Source organism: Dipodomys merriami, unplaced genomic scaffold, assembly GCF_024711535.1.
Source record: "Dipodomys merriami isolate MVZ:Mamm:240054 unplaced genomic scaffold, mDipMer1.0.p SCAF_4, whole genome shotgun sequence".
Taxonomy (NCBI): Eukaryota; Metazoa; Chordata; class Mammalia; order Rodentia; family Heteromyidae; genus Dipodomys; species Dipodomys merriami.
In genome coordinates this window covers 91980258-91994443 of record NW_027205603.1, presented here as the reverse complement: position 1 = coordinate 91994443, position 14186 = coordinate 91980258, and the positions used below count along the sequence as shown (strand labels likewise).

The following is a 14186-nucleotide window of genomic DNA, read 5'->3' as shown; positions in this document are numbered from 1 at the left end:
TGGGGTTGGTGTCCTGTGGGAGCTGCCACAGGGCCAAGCTGGCATGTGGATCTGAGCACCGGTGACCCAGTTCTGCCTGCCCTTGGGGAGCCCCGGCTCCACTCCAGAGGACTAGGATTTCCTGTGGCTGCTGCTCTGTCTCGGAGCTGCACAGTGGGACGGCCACAGCGCTGGTGGAGTGTCCGGGCCCGACAGAGGGCTGAGGAGCAGCGGAGCAGACCATGGTGCACAAAGCCCTCCCCGTGCTCTGCGGCCCATGGGGCCATCAGCAGATCAAGGCCCCAGGACCACAATGCCACCACCCAGCATCCTAAACTCTGCTGCACACCCGGCACAGGGCCAGAGACCACCAGCCATCAGCTGTGCTGGAAAGCACACACAGGTGAAATGGTGTGAATCTGGAGAAACACCTGGCCAGCACCATCACCACCACCAAGAATTCCTTGACCACGCCATTAACCCCAGTGTCACTGCTGCACGTGCGGGCCCCCCCCCCCCCCCCGACAGCCCCACCTCTGTCACCTCCTTGGATCTGAGAGTGTCATCGGAAGTGTGCGTGGCACAGGAACCCGCAGAAGCAGGGAACAGAATGAGAGATGTCAAAGGGATTCGTGGTCTTTATCACCATAAGGCTGCGGCTGGCCTCTGTGAAGCAGCCTTTGGTGTTGGTGTTTGCTCCTCTGGGTCAGGATCATCTCCCATTGACACGAGTGGTGTCCAGCCCTGAGCAAGCCCATCCTGTTCTCCCACAGAGCTTGACCCCAGGGCCCCTTCTATGTGCTGGGGAGGGGGTGGGGGAATCACAGGGGGAGTCAATCACCTGTGCTGGGGAGGGGGTGGGGGAATCACAGGGAGAGTCTTAAGTCAGGTCACAGCAGAGGAATCACCAAGATTACAGAGGAAGTGCTAACGTCTGCCTAGTATGAAGAGTACTGTTAGTTTGGGAGATATTCTGATGAAGGAAATTATTTGCCCTTGTCCGTCCCTGGGGACTGCGTGACTTCAGTTGCAGGGACTTCGGGATGGGGCCAGGAGACCCCGTGGGTTCCCGTGACTAGCTCTGTGGCCGTGATGGGATCGGATCGCTCAGCCTGCAAAGGCTTTGTCTCCTCGCCTATAGACAGCATCAGTAACACCTCTCCTGCCACACAACTGGGTGGGGGTGGAGGAAACACCTGAAGCAGGAAATTATAGCACGGAAAGCCCGTGTAGCATCATCAGCGATGCCCAGAGACTGCTTCCGGCCTCTGCGAAGGGCAAGAGGAAAGCAGGGTTTGGTAGGAGTGGATCTCCCAGACTGTCTGGAGGCCGCAGCAGGAGTGTGGAGACGGTGTGGCCACCTGGAGCTGACAAAGCCAAGGGTAGGAAAGGAACGGTGTGCAGAGGTTCCTGCAGACCACCCTGCCCTCCCTACCATGCCTCTGCAGAGAGCAGGGACCTGCGCCCTGGCCCCAGAGAGACGCTTGGGTCATGGTGGCTCATGTGAGGAGAGCCTGGCCCAGCAGAGGTCGGTAGGTCCAGGGAGAGCACACGGCTGGTTAATGAGGACGGCTGTGCTCTCCATCTCTCCTGCAGTCACCTGGCCTTCCACAACTTGCTCTAAAACCTCCCTAAATGTGCTTGCTTTCTTTTGTTTTAATTTTTTTGTCCTTTGTTCCACCCAGGGGTCACCTGGAAGAGATGGGCCAAATGGACCGCCAGGCCTGCCAGGATCCAAGGTTGGTACACACTGCACTGGTGGACACAAGGTCAGGAGGCGGAGGCACAAGAACACAAAGATTCTCAGTTGCTGGGCAGTAACGTAATTGAGTGCCCGGGCCATGGATCAGATGTGGCTGAAATGTCTGAATCTACAAGTCTTGTCTAGGAAAGCTCTCTCTAAAAGCTAGGGAAGTATTTAGAAACTCCAGGCCTTAAAATCAATCTAAATATGTATTTCATTTGCATAAAGGATAAAAATCCATCTATGCTTCCTAACACAAGAGACTTCAATTTAAAAGATGTTCCAATGGGACTCATTATAGCAGGATTATGGAGGTTAAAAAAAGTTGGCGACCAAATACCAACAAGTACAAATTTAGTATAAATACTTCAAATGAATAAACATGGTATCAGTGTATATATCTATTTTTTAATGAACACACAGGTTCAGGTAGGCAGGTGAACTGTCTTTGACAGGCCACTGTAGAAACCATTGCTTGATTTTTGGGGGAATTCCTTGTTCTTTTGGATACACGGACTTAGAGCCTTGACATTTTCATGACAAAATACAGAATACATGTGCATACAACTCATGCAGGACAGCACCGTTCTCCTGTATCTGGCAGTAGGCAGTGGCTTAAAGGACTACTGTATATTATCAAAAACATGAAGGCACACCTCCTACTGTCTTTCAGTGAAGGGAAGTGACGCCATTTCGACTCCATTTTACGCTGCTGCTGCTGTTAGAGTTGTGGAATGCGGGCTGTGGGTGGTGGTGAGTCTTCCCATGTTGGCTGCCATCTTTATTTAACTATATACAAGGAGCTTTGGAGAGCACCCACACAGGACGATTCCTCTTCCTTACCCATCTCTAACCAGCCCTGGACGCAGTGACTCCACTCGGGGCCTGACTCCTTCTCTCCTGTTAACTCAGCTTTTTGTTCTTTACAGGGAGAGCCGGGAGAAAGAGGCGAAGGCGGCCTGCCAGGGAGGCCTGGGCCCCGGGTATGTCTGCCCCTCGCTGTCATGCTTGCTACCCTGGATGGGCTGTCGGGGGCTATGGGGCAGTCTTACCTAGTCGAGCACAGAGTGGGTTTCAGCTGGGACCTGGCAGGAAGCACAGCTGGTTAGAAAGGGGCTGTTCAAAAGCTGGCGGGGCCAAGGGGTAGAGCGCTAGCCTTGAGTGTAAAAGCTCAGGGACAGAACCCAGGCCCTGAGTTCAAGCCCCAGGACCAAACAAACCAAACCAAACCACTCTCCTCCTACTCCTAACCTCAGGGAATTTTTGTGCTTATGCCAAGAGGCAGAGCAGAAATTGGGGAGCACTGGCCCCTCACCAAGTTCTTTCTCCACAGCTTCTCCTTCCTCTTGGGATCCCACATGGAATCTTAGGTTTTCCTGATGTGTCACATAACCCTCAGTGGGAGATGGAGCTCCGTGTTATTTGGAATCTTAGGTGTCTTAAGGCTCAACACTAACGGTTTAGCCCGTATGTACTCTTGTGGGGCATCTCCAGGAATTATGTCTGGTTTTGGCAGACAATCTGAGGACGCATGGATCCCCTCTTTCTAGGGATGATACACACTGCACTGCCTAGGTTATGACCTCTGGCCTTTAACCCATGCCTCGTATTAGAGAATGAGAGGTTGTACCTGGCAGGGGCTGTGGATATACAGACCTTCAGGAAGGGGCAGCCATGGCCGGAGGTACGCATGCAAGGTGATGACATTTGTTATTCTCTCTCCAGGGTGAAGTTGGGGAGCAAGGCCTGGCAGGCAGACCTGGGGAGAAGGTGGGTCATTCATGTCTTCATCAATTCATCTCATTCATTCATTCACTCATTCATCCACTGGTATATGATAAGTCTTTCTACAGTCGTGCAAATGCCAAGCCTTGAGTCTGTTGGGAGTTCACTGTGCTCATTTATTTGCTCGACAATGGGGGATGGATGGGAAAGAGCTCCACTGGGCATACTCCAGCGAGTGGGTCATCTGGTATCCCCTGCCCACGCTGCTCTGCCTTCCCTGTGACTTCCACCAAGCCTGGAGATCTGTAGACAGGCTGACCAACCACAACCATGGCATAGGACCCACAGCCTGCCCCGGGGAGGCCTCCCATGAGCGCCTTGTGGACAGAGCTGCCATTTTGTCCTCACAGGGAGAAGCAGGTCTCCCCGGTGCTCCCGGATTCCCAGGTGTGCAGGGACAGAAAGGAGACCAGGTAAGGCTGGCTTCTCTTGCCCAGGACCATGGAAAGCAGCTGCTGCTGGGATCTTAGCTGTTTGTGAGGAGGTGATCATTTCGACTGGGGGAATAGAGTTGTCCCCAGATTTGATGGGAGAGAAATGGGAGGAGAGTGGCAGAGATTCTGAGAGGAGACAAAAGGACCACAGGTAGGAGGTACTTTGGGGAAGAGCAGAGGATCCTCAGGTTGAATGGTAGGAATAGGGGCTGGGAGACACTGCCTGCCACCTGTAGAATTAAACTTTTAACACTTAGCTAGCAGGAGCACCACTGGGTTAGGCTTTGCTCTGGCCATATCACTGCTAAGGCATGGCTGTGGAGAGAGGGGAGAGGGAAAGAAATGTACATGTTGCTCACGATCACATTGCCTTCACCACAAAGAGGCAGCCATTAAGCTTTGGGTTAGAATGTTTTATATTTGTATCTTTCATAATAGGGAGAAAAAGGTGACCTGGGAATTCCTGGACTGAAAGGTGACCGAGGTGAAAAGGTAAGAGCAACTTCCTCTCATCCCGATTGTCTGGTCTCACTGGCTGCTGCTTCCTAAAGTTGGGTATTTTTACTGAGTGCCTTTGTCCAAAGTGCCAAAGTATGACAAAGTTTTTAGGGAAAAATAAGTTAGATATAAACTCTGGAATTGTAGTAATCCACCCATCTACCCATTCATTATCTATCTACCATCCCATGTATCCATCAGTCATCCATCCATCCATCCATCCATCCATCCATCCATCCATCCTTTTGTACTCATAGGCTTGAGATTTGCTCGAGTACCTCTCTCATGCTGAGTACCATGTTTGTCCTCATCATTCTCAGTTTCTCTCTCTGAATACAAGCACAGCTGTATAAGATAGATATTAGCACTTGGCAACACCTTCTGCCACATGCCAGGAGCTGTTGATGAGCGGTGCTCTCAGGACAAACAGAAGGAGAGAGAGCCATGAGGGGGGAATTCACGGACGGAAAGTGCTAAGGGTAAGAAATCAGAGGTAGCAAAGCACTCCCGGGTAAGTAAACAGCAAGGAGCCAGGAAAGACGAGGAGAGGGAGCTCTCTCCAGAGCCCAGAGAGCCTGACGGTCACCCTGCCCAGACAGCAGGGACACAGACAGGACCAGCCTGTGGCCTGCTACTGTCCCGTGACCTGGCGGTGCCCCTCCGTAGCTCATCCTGTCCTCCCTCCTCCTGCTTCATGCTCAGCCTCTCGCCAAACATAGTTACTGCCACAGCAGCTTACATATGTCGCACGCACGCACACACATGCACGCATACACTTACCACACACACACATGTACACCTCCCTCAGAACCTGGCTTTGTGGGAAGAGCCCTGGTCCAGGAGTCAGAAAGGCAGCCTTGGGGGACTGGGAAGGTGGCTTAGTAGTAGAGTGCTCACCTAGCAAGCATGAAGCCCTGGGTTTGATTCCTCAGCACCACATACACACTATAGACCAGAAGTGGTGCTGTGGCTCAAGTGGTAGAATGCTAGCCTTATGCACAGAGAGGCCTAGGGACAGAGCCTAGGCCCTGAGTTCAAACCCCAGGACTAGTAAAATAAATAAATAAATAAGCCCTAAAGATGGCATTGGTTTTTCACCCCACGCTTCCAGCTTCTTACCATCAACTTGACTCTGGCTTTGCAGCCAGATGCCTCTGCCCGAGGTCCTCAGAAGGAAGGAGTAAGTGGCCCGCTGTGCCAGAGTGATCTGGGCAGACTCACTGTGTGAAGCACTATCTTGAGCACTGTCCATGTGGGACCCAGTGGGTCCCCACTTCTGAGAGAAGGAAGTGGAGGCCCAGAAAAGCTAGCGAGCTCCTCATCCCGGCTCTCATGAGACCCAGTCCGTGTGCGTGCTGCGCACATAGTCTGTGCTGCACACCGGACCTGTCTGGCTCTGGGGCCTGGGCGCTGGGACCCCTCCCACACGGTCCTTGCCTCCCCCCTTCACAGAGGATTGTTTTCCCTCCATGGGGTTCCCAGCCCTCCTTCCCTTTGGCCATCTTGGTACTGGCTGGTGTGGGTGAGCCGTCCAGGCCTGCTGCTTCCCTGGGCTTTTCAGAAATGCCGTTTCTATGTGAGGAGCCCATTCCCAGAATGCAGAAGCAGAGGGTGAGCAGGGAGCGGCTCGGGTCCTGTGGCAGATCACACGCAGGCTTCCGAAGAGCCTGGGCTGCCTGTCCACACCTCCAGAGATTGGCAATGGTACACGATTTGTTTCCCCTCCCACCAAAACTCCAGACAGGCATTGAAGCAACCCTGCCGCCTTCTGACCGGCCTGCGTAGGGCCCCTCTGCCCTTCCCTTCAGTGCCTGCCCTGCGTGCGGTCCATTGCGCCCCATCAGGCACAGACGGGACAGAGCTGCCCGACTTCTGGGGGGGTGGGCAACTGGGAGCTAAGCACTCACAGTAAAGCAGGATTGGAACTCAGTCTGTCAACTTTAACCCGCATGCCACAGGTCTTCTAAAGCTTCTTTGTCTGCGTTGTAGCCCCTCTACCTGCCTCCTCTGCCCACCCATCCTTCCCTGGAATTTCAGTCTGAGTGTGAACCCATTCAGTCTTTGACTGGTTCTAGAGTTTGTTGCTGGAGGCTTCTATGCCTTGATGTCTTCACTGGTGAGACAGGGAAATCCATTCCCTCAGGGGACCCTCTGTGGAGATAACCCCTCAGGGGGCGTCTGTGGAGGTAACCCCTCAGGGGGTGTCTGTGGAGATAACCCCTCAGGGGCCGTCTGTGGGGATAACCCCTCAGGGGCCGTCTGTGGAGATAACCCCTCAGGGGGTGTCTGTGGGGATAACCCCTCAGGGGACCCTCTGTGGAGATAACCCCTCAGGGGCCGTCTGTGGAGGTAACCCCTCAGGGGGCGTCTGTGGAGGTAACCCCTCAGGGGACCCTCTGTGGAGATAACCCCTCAGGGGCCGTCTGTGGGGATAACCCCTTAGGGCGCTGTCTAGGAGACAAGTGAGTCCAGCAGGGACTCGTGGAAACCAGAACCTGGAATTAGATGCTAGCAGGCAAAACAGTGGCACACATCTCCATCGTCATAGTATTGTTGCTTAATGAAGTTATGCTCGGCCCTTACTAAGTTGACTTCGTTCATTCATTGGTCCATGTAATCATTTATAGGAGGCCTCAGGCCAGGCTCTGGGCTGGTTCCAGGAACGAGACTAGGGTAGACCCTGCTTCCTGGCTTCACGTGGCCCCGGTCACGTGACAGACAGGCTGGGCATCCATGCTTGAGGGTCTCCTTGTGGCAGTTGCCAACCTCTCTGGCAGGGGTGACAGCCTGCCCTTTGTTGTTTTGCTTGTCCAGATACGATGCTAGGCTCTGGAGGCATCATTGTCTTTATGAGTCTGCGAAGACGTGAGTTACAGCAGGTGAAAGTCATTGGTAAAATGTGAGAGTTGCTTTTTAAGCCCAGCTGACTGGACTTGTAGGCCTGTGTGCTTTACAGAGATAATCCTAGGGCCTCAGGCCCCGGACAGCACAGCCAGCTTCTCGCAGGAGAGCAGGCGGGCTCCGGGCATCTGTTAGGGAGCTGCAGGTCAAAGAGGTCATCCAGCTGAAGGGCATATTTGTTGTTGTGACAAACCACATGCTGGCTGTCACCACATTACAGGAAAACAGCCCCAGTGCCAGACTGCTATGGAGAACCATCGGTGTGGGGCCTAGCCGTGGAACAGTGTGTGATTTAGGTAATCGATAGCTATACAAATGTATGTAGATACTTGGGCCTGAAGTATTTTATAATTTGGAGTGTACGTACCATGGATACATACGTATCCATCTGTATAATCTCCATTCATTATCTCTCTCTCTCTCTCTCTCTCTCTCTCTATCGTCTCTATATATCTAGGTAGGTACAGGGAGGGTGTTCTGGTTATTTGGGTAGAGATAATATCAAATCTGTTCTGGCACAAACAGAGTTGGCAGAAGAACGGATGGTCATTTATTTTCCATTTCCTCACCTAGGGTGAAGCTGGCCCAGCAGGTCCTCCCGGGTTGCCTGGAACAGTGAGTAGCTCTCCTAATTCTTTCTCCTCCAATTCCTGAAGCGTTGGGAACGCCTGGCCAGCACATGCACACGCATGTGTGCACACACTCCCTCAATAGCAACTCTTCGCTTGTGTTTACTGGTTTACTTTATTGAGAAAAGGATGAGAATGGTGATTGTTATTTCTGATAACATGTGCCTAGGGATTGACAGTACATTTCTGCCTGGTTGCATATGGGGAAACTGAGGTCCAGAGATAAGGAGTCATTTATCCAGGACTCATCTTCTGCCGTTATTGTCACTGGGGCTCACTGTTTGGAGGTGGACCCCGTGGTGTCCCTTGGTGCAGTCCCCGCTCCCTTGGCCCCCTGCCGAAAGCTGAAAGCCGGGCGATGCCCGCCTCAGGCTTGAGGGAGCTCAGGGCCTCCGAAGGGAGGCGGTAGCTGCCATAACTCAGTGGCCAAGATCAGCCTGTGTCACAACGTAAAGTGAGCGCCAGCAAGGAAAGCAAGGCAAAGCGAGGAGAACAACTGAAGTGACCTGGTTTGAACTGTAGAGGAGAAAAGGGCATCTTTGGAGGGATTTAAACATTTTAAAGAACCCAGAACGGTGAGCTTTAAACAAAGGGGGAGCCAAAGAACGGGGCCCCTCACCCTGTCTTTGCACCTCTGTCCCTGCCTGGTTCAGGACAGGCAACAGCACTGGACTAGGAGGTGCTAAGGCACAGCCCCGTGCAGACTCCACTATTCCACTCAGGCCTCTGAGGCCCACGGGGAGAATGGTTCATCCCCCATCGACTGATGGAGTCCTAGAAGCTGGCAGAAGGACCCCCACACCACCCAGGGTTTAGAGCTCAGGCCATGGACCCCAGACACCCCGATCAGCTACTGTGCCTTCACGCTTCCTGGGGGCTTTGCAGAAAGAATTCCGAGACTCAGAGCTTCCCGTAGCTAAAGAGTACCTTGAGGCTGTACTGTTTCACCTGGCAAGCTTCTCAGAGATGGCAGGGGTTTAGGGGCTGGGGCATGGCTCTGTAGTGAGGGAAAGTGCTAGTGCGAGTTCACGTCTTGGGGTCAGTCCTACACCCCGCCCCGCCCCGCCCCGCCCCCACACACAGAAGAGAAAAGAAAAGACAGCAGAATCTTAAAAAATGGCATGCCAGGCGCCTCTAATTTCTGTGCTTTCCTTTTCAGACATCCCTGTTCACACCACACCCAAGAATGCCGGTGAGTAGCAGTGACACCTTGGCATGATCCTGTGCCCTCAGCCTGGCTGGCCGTGCCCAGAGCTGGTTGGGAGCTTGAGCTCCCTCAGTCTGTCATCCGGGCATCTGGTCTTCGTGACTAGTCCTGCTAATAGGGGGATCAGTTTGTGCAGGAAGATGGCCCTGTGCCAGGCAGGACATTCCAGGATATCCTGTTGGCAAGGCGTCCAGGGAAAAGACCACGCTGTCTTTGGGTAAAGTTAGGTCTGCAGTGGAACATTGGAGATTGCAGGGCACGGAGCAGTCGAGGCAGGCATGTTCCCTGGCCGCCGGAGGTGGAGACCAGGTGGGAGAACTTCAAGGAGGGGCCCAGAAAGTGGGGAGGCTGTGGGGAGGGGGACAGCCAGACGCCACAACCCTGAGGAGAAAAGTGAGAATCAAACCATCTGAGTTCCAAGGCCACGGCCACTCCGCTCCCCTTGGCCAGAGTCTCTCTCTCTCTCTCTCTTTCTTTCTTTTCTTTCTTCCCTCCCTCCCTCCCTCCCTCCCTCCCTCCCTCCCTCCCTCTCTCCCTCCCTCCCTCCCTTCCTTCTCAGAGCCTGGGCGCTATTCCTGAGGTTATTCCATTTGTCTTTATGCCACTGGCAGGCATCTAGGCAGGGCCCCTCCTGCCTCTGCTCACTTCTTTTGTGCGGCGAGAGGCTGCGGTAGGCACATGTAAACTGGATCCCTGCCTCTCTCAACAATTTAAAAGCTGGTAAAGATCCCGTCTTTGCCAGAAGTGAGTGGAGTGGGTGGAAGGAGACCGAGTCAGAGGCTGAAGTTCCTGTAGAAGGAGAAGCAAGGATTTCTGAGCCCTGGAGAACCAGGGAGGAAGTCATGGAGGCCAGGCATTGCTAGGCAGTGTGGTCTTTCGTGGTCATTGTAAGGAGTAGGGTCAGTCAGCCGTGTTGTCCTGGCTGGAATTGACACCCCTGCCTGTCTCTGTGTTTGGAGACTTGGCCCCACACACGCAGGCCGCCTGGCCAGCTCACTGCTTCCTCCTCCTCCTCCTCCTCCTCCTCCTCCTCCTCCTCCTCCTCCTCCTCCTCCTCCTCCTAGTACAACTCTGCTATCTGTGCTATTTGCCCTTTCACCTCTGTCAGGTTCCCCCAGAGGCCCTTAAGATTAAAACTAGTCTACACATCATCAGCCTCTTCTGAAAAGACTGGCTCCATAAAATGAGAGTTTCTAGAATGGTGCCCTGGAAAAGCACACAAGGAGAGGATCGGGGCCACGGCCTTGCCCTCCACTTTTAAGTCCTGGTGATGACATCCTGTGTGGTTTTGAGGCAGCCAGGGAGCCGCTCTCTGAATCAAAGCGAGGTAATTGTGACTAAAGAAAAAGAAGTTTTCATAGCAGGCAATTGCAGGACTCTGGGGCAGGGGGGGGGGTTGTCATGGTAACCCATGTTTGCATTGATGGCTCGGGATGGTGATACTGCGTTTGACTCTTCCCTGCTCTCCATGGGTGTGTGTCTTCCAGTAGTACACGGGGACTTGGGATTTAGAGGGACAGTACAATTTGCTATGCAATGAGAAGAATAGAAGATGGGAGACGAGGTGGAGGGAAGGAAAAGCTCAGCTCCTTCTCTTCCTCATCAGTGTTGAGGATGCTCACAAAGGGAGCAGGGGCTGATGGACAAGGAAGATGGCGGAGTGCCGCTGCCCGGCCCGCGGAGAGCGGAGCAGGCTCTCTGATGGCATTCAGAGATACCGGCTGGACACAGAAAGCATTTGGAGCTGGGGGAGGCGGGACTGGCTAGTCACAGGGTTAGGGATTACAGAGGAGAACTCCAGGAGGGATCCGAGGCTAGGGATGAGGGCGGGCTCCGAAGTGGCCATGTTGGACTGGCACAGCCAGGTTCAACTCCTCTCCCTTCAAGGGAGTCTTTTGAGAGTCCAGATATGGGCTTTGGTGTGACTGACGTGGACACTGGCTGACAGTGGGTGCAATAGGAGCAGGCAGCCATGGCCATACGTTCTTCACCTGTAGATAGAGCACCTGCGTCCCGGGCCCCGGGCAGGTCTTAGGTGGCCTGCCTGTGGTGCGTGCTTTCTCCTTAGCACTCACGCATCCCACGCTTACCTTCCTGCTCCCTGCAGTCTCGTTCCTGACAGCGGCCTCCTCCCTGTGTGTCCCCTGAACCCTCGCTGGTGACCGGAAGGTCCCAGCCGCTCTGCAAGTCCTCTCTGTGTGAAGTGTCCCAGGAAAGAAACACGCTGGAGTCATGTCCTTGTGGAATTAGCCATGTTTCTTCCTGTTCCCCGGGGCCATTCCAGGGGCGGGAATGAGCTGTGTCTGTGGGAATCTCCCCCTGGACACATGGCAGATGCAGCCTCATGTAATCCAAGGACAGCCCCGAGGGGTGGGACGCCACCCCTGAGAGTAGTCCTGAGAGTGGCGGACAGACCCCATGCCCGGTGCCAGCTGGTGGCCAGAGAGGAGGTTGGAGTGGAGGGTAGGCGGGAGCTGCTGGCCGGCTCCTGAATTTGTCCCTGCATTGACCCAGAGCCGAGTGAGACCACCACCAGGTGGTGCCACAGTCTCCAATGGAGTCACTAGCATCTGCCCCAGGTGTCCTCCAGGGTCCCCCCCCCCCCCAGCCCTCCTTCTTTCCAGAGCCTTCATTTGTAAGCTTCCTGCCCAGGCAAGACTCCTGCCCATGTTTGAAGCGAATGTTCATCCCGTTTCTCTGCTTGCAGAAGGCAAACCCAGTATCTCTCCTAGTGAGAGATACTGCTCTTTGAGGAAACCACTCTACGTCCATGTGCAGACCTTCTGCATGAACGCACTTGTGTTGTTCCTGCCCCTGCAAGGAGCCCCTCTCTGCCATGCCTTCTGTGATGCCTGTGGCAGATATGAAACCAGTCAAGGCCTAAGCCAGTCGACAAAACTCTGCAGCAGGGTCTCTTTTACGGCTACCCATGCCTGCCCCTCTGCTGCAGGGTGGCCCTGAAGCCTTGGCAAACACCCAGCTGCCTTCAAATAGCCTCCCGCCAGTCCTCCCTCCTCCCCCCTGTCCCCTGTGGGCTGTGGATGATCTCGTGTCCTTCTAAGCATCCTAGGAGGTGGGCCTCACTCACCCCCAGGAGTTCAGTCTGAGCACACCCAAGGCACTGTCTTTCCAACCTGTCCCTTCATCTGTCAGACCATGCCAAGCATGGGATTCAGCCCCAGGTCCTGTTGACAAAGAGTGGTCCCATCTCCCTCAAGAAGTGGCCCGTGACAGCCCTTTCCTCCTCTGGGAATTCTCCCCATCATCATCCCCGATGATCCGCCTCTCTGCAGGTGCCGAGCTGGAGGGGACACAGGCCAGGCCACACCAATATGTGTAAAGCTGAAACTTAGCAGCTGCCACGGAGAAGAGTTTGGACTCTGGGGGTCCCTAACAGTAGGACTTGGATGTGTGGGGGACCTACCTCCTTTCTCAAGGAAGAGGGTCCCACCCTCAGTAGGAAAGAGGAGTCAGAATCCATCAGAGTCCCGGAAGAGTGGGAGGGTAGAGGCCTGAGCCCCAGGACTCCCCCTTGGGGAGGTGAAGACCCTGCAGGCCCGTCCACTGATGGGAGGAGCCTGTGCTAAGCTGAGGGTGGGAGGAGGAGTGTGTACACAGGAAGGAGTGGGAGGTCCGCTTGCAGCCCAGTGACCTGTTCTCCATGCTTTCCACCCACAGGGAGAACAAGGGCCCAAAGGAGAGAAGGGCGATCCCGGTGTGCCCGGGGAAGTGGTGAGTGCCAGTGCCCTGCACGTGCTCCCACCTGGGAGCCAGCCAGCTCCAGGCACGAGCCGCACTGTCCAGCCAGGAGCCCAGCCGGACCTGGTGCACATCCTGGCTCAGATTGTACCCATTGTGCATGCCCACACCACAGCCCGTGTGCGGGAACCAGGGTGATGAGCCGCTTGACGGACAGACTGTCTCATTTCAGGGACCACAGGGCCGTCCTGGAGACCCGGGGCTTTGGGGACCCATTGGACCTCCGGTAAGAAAGCTCACTTTCCACATTTTTGGGGGAGGGGGGAGGGAGTGTTTCGCTGGTCCTGGGGCTTGAACTCTAGGCCTGGGCACTGTCCCTGAGCTCTTGTCAAAGGTAGCGCTCTACCACTTGAACCACGGCACCACGTCTGGCCTTTTCTGTTTATGTGGTGCTGAGGAATCGAACCCAGAGCCTCATGCAAGCAAGGCAAGTGCTCTACCACTAAGCCACCTTCCCAGCCCCTTTCCAGGGGTTTGAAATCCCTATGTGCTCTTTGCCTTCGTCCGTATCCTCGTCTGGCATTTCTCTAGTTACCACCAGAGGGTGCTGTGGCCTGGTGCTAGGTCCTCACACATCCCAGCTCCTCCATAACTCAGTCCCTGGGGGCTGGGCCAGGCTCTGTCCTCCTTACTCTGTCTTGTCATCGCTGGGCGGAGTTAGCCCTGAGTCCCACGTGTGTCACAAGAGACATGTCCTCACAATCAGAAAATCACTTCCCCTCCTCTCAGTCAGCAGCCTTGGCGTAGAGGATGCCTGGCATACGGTGGCATTTTGACTGCATTTTCTTCCCTCCCCGTGTGCGCTGCCGCTGTGGATGGTTCCTAGCGATTTTTCAGATTGTCTGGAGGAATCCAGACAGCACAGAGGGCCTGGTGGACTGGCCTGTCCAGCCGAGATCCCGGGAGCTTCTGTCTGGCCGTGCTACTACCCTCTGCGCCGCGGTGGGGGTCTGGTGGCACTGGGGGCCGTGGTGAGGGTGAGGACAAGGCCCCATGGCAGCGCAGGTGCCATTCCATGTGCGTGAGAGCTGCTCCCGGGGCTTCTGTGTGGATCATCTGATTTTTGACGTGTTGGGGCTTGCTGACACTTTCTTGCCTTGAGGGTGAAGGACTCTGACCTCTGACCTTTCTTTCTGTCTCCTGCACAGGGCGCCAAGGGACAAGATGGCTCCCACGGGGCCCCTGGAGCAGCTGGGAGTCCTGTAAGTCCTGTGTCCTGTGTGCCACCTGCTTCCCTCGGACAGAGAGGA

The 14186-nt window shown here is 54.8% G+C and overlaps 1 protein-coding gene across 1 annotated transcript in view; it reads left to right on the top strand.

The window, feature by feature from the left end:
• The window catches only part of Col22a1 (collagen type XXII alpha 1 chain), an 88418-nt gene that overhangs the window by 57408 nt on the left and 16824 nt on the right, over positions 1-14186 (top strand). Inside the window, exons 20-29 of the mRNA XM_069991844.1 lie at positions 1665-1718; positions 2653-2706; positions 3449-3493; positions 3859-3921; positions 4381-4434; positions 7915-7956; positions 9130-9162; positions 12856-12909; positions 13109-13162; positions 14085-14138. Coding sequence (XP_069847945.1) covers positions 1665-1718; positions 2653-2706; positions 3449-3493; positions 3859-3921; positions 4381-4434; positions 7915-7956; positions 9130-9162; positions 12856-12909; positions 13109-13162; positions 14085-14138 — 507 coding nt within the window. The remainder of the gene's footprint in view (positions 1-1664; positions 1719-2652; positions 2707-3448; positions 3494-3858; positions 3922-4380; positions 4435-7914; positions 7957-9129; positions 9163-12855; positions 12910-13108; positions 13163-14084; positions 14139-14186) is intronic.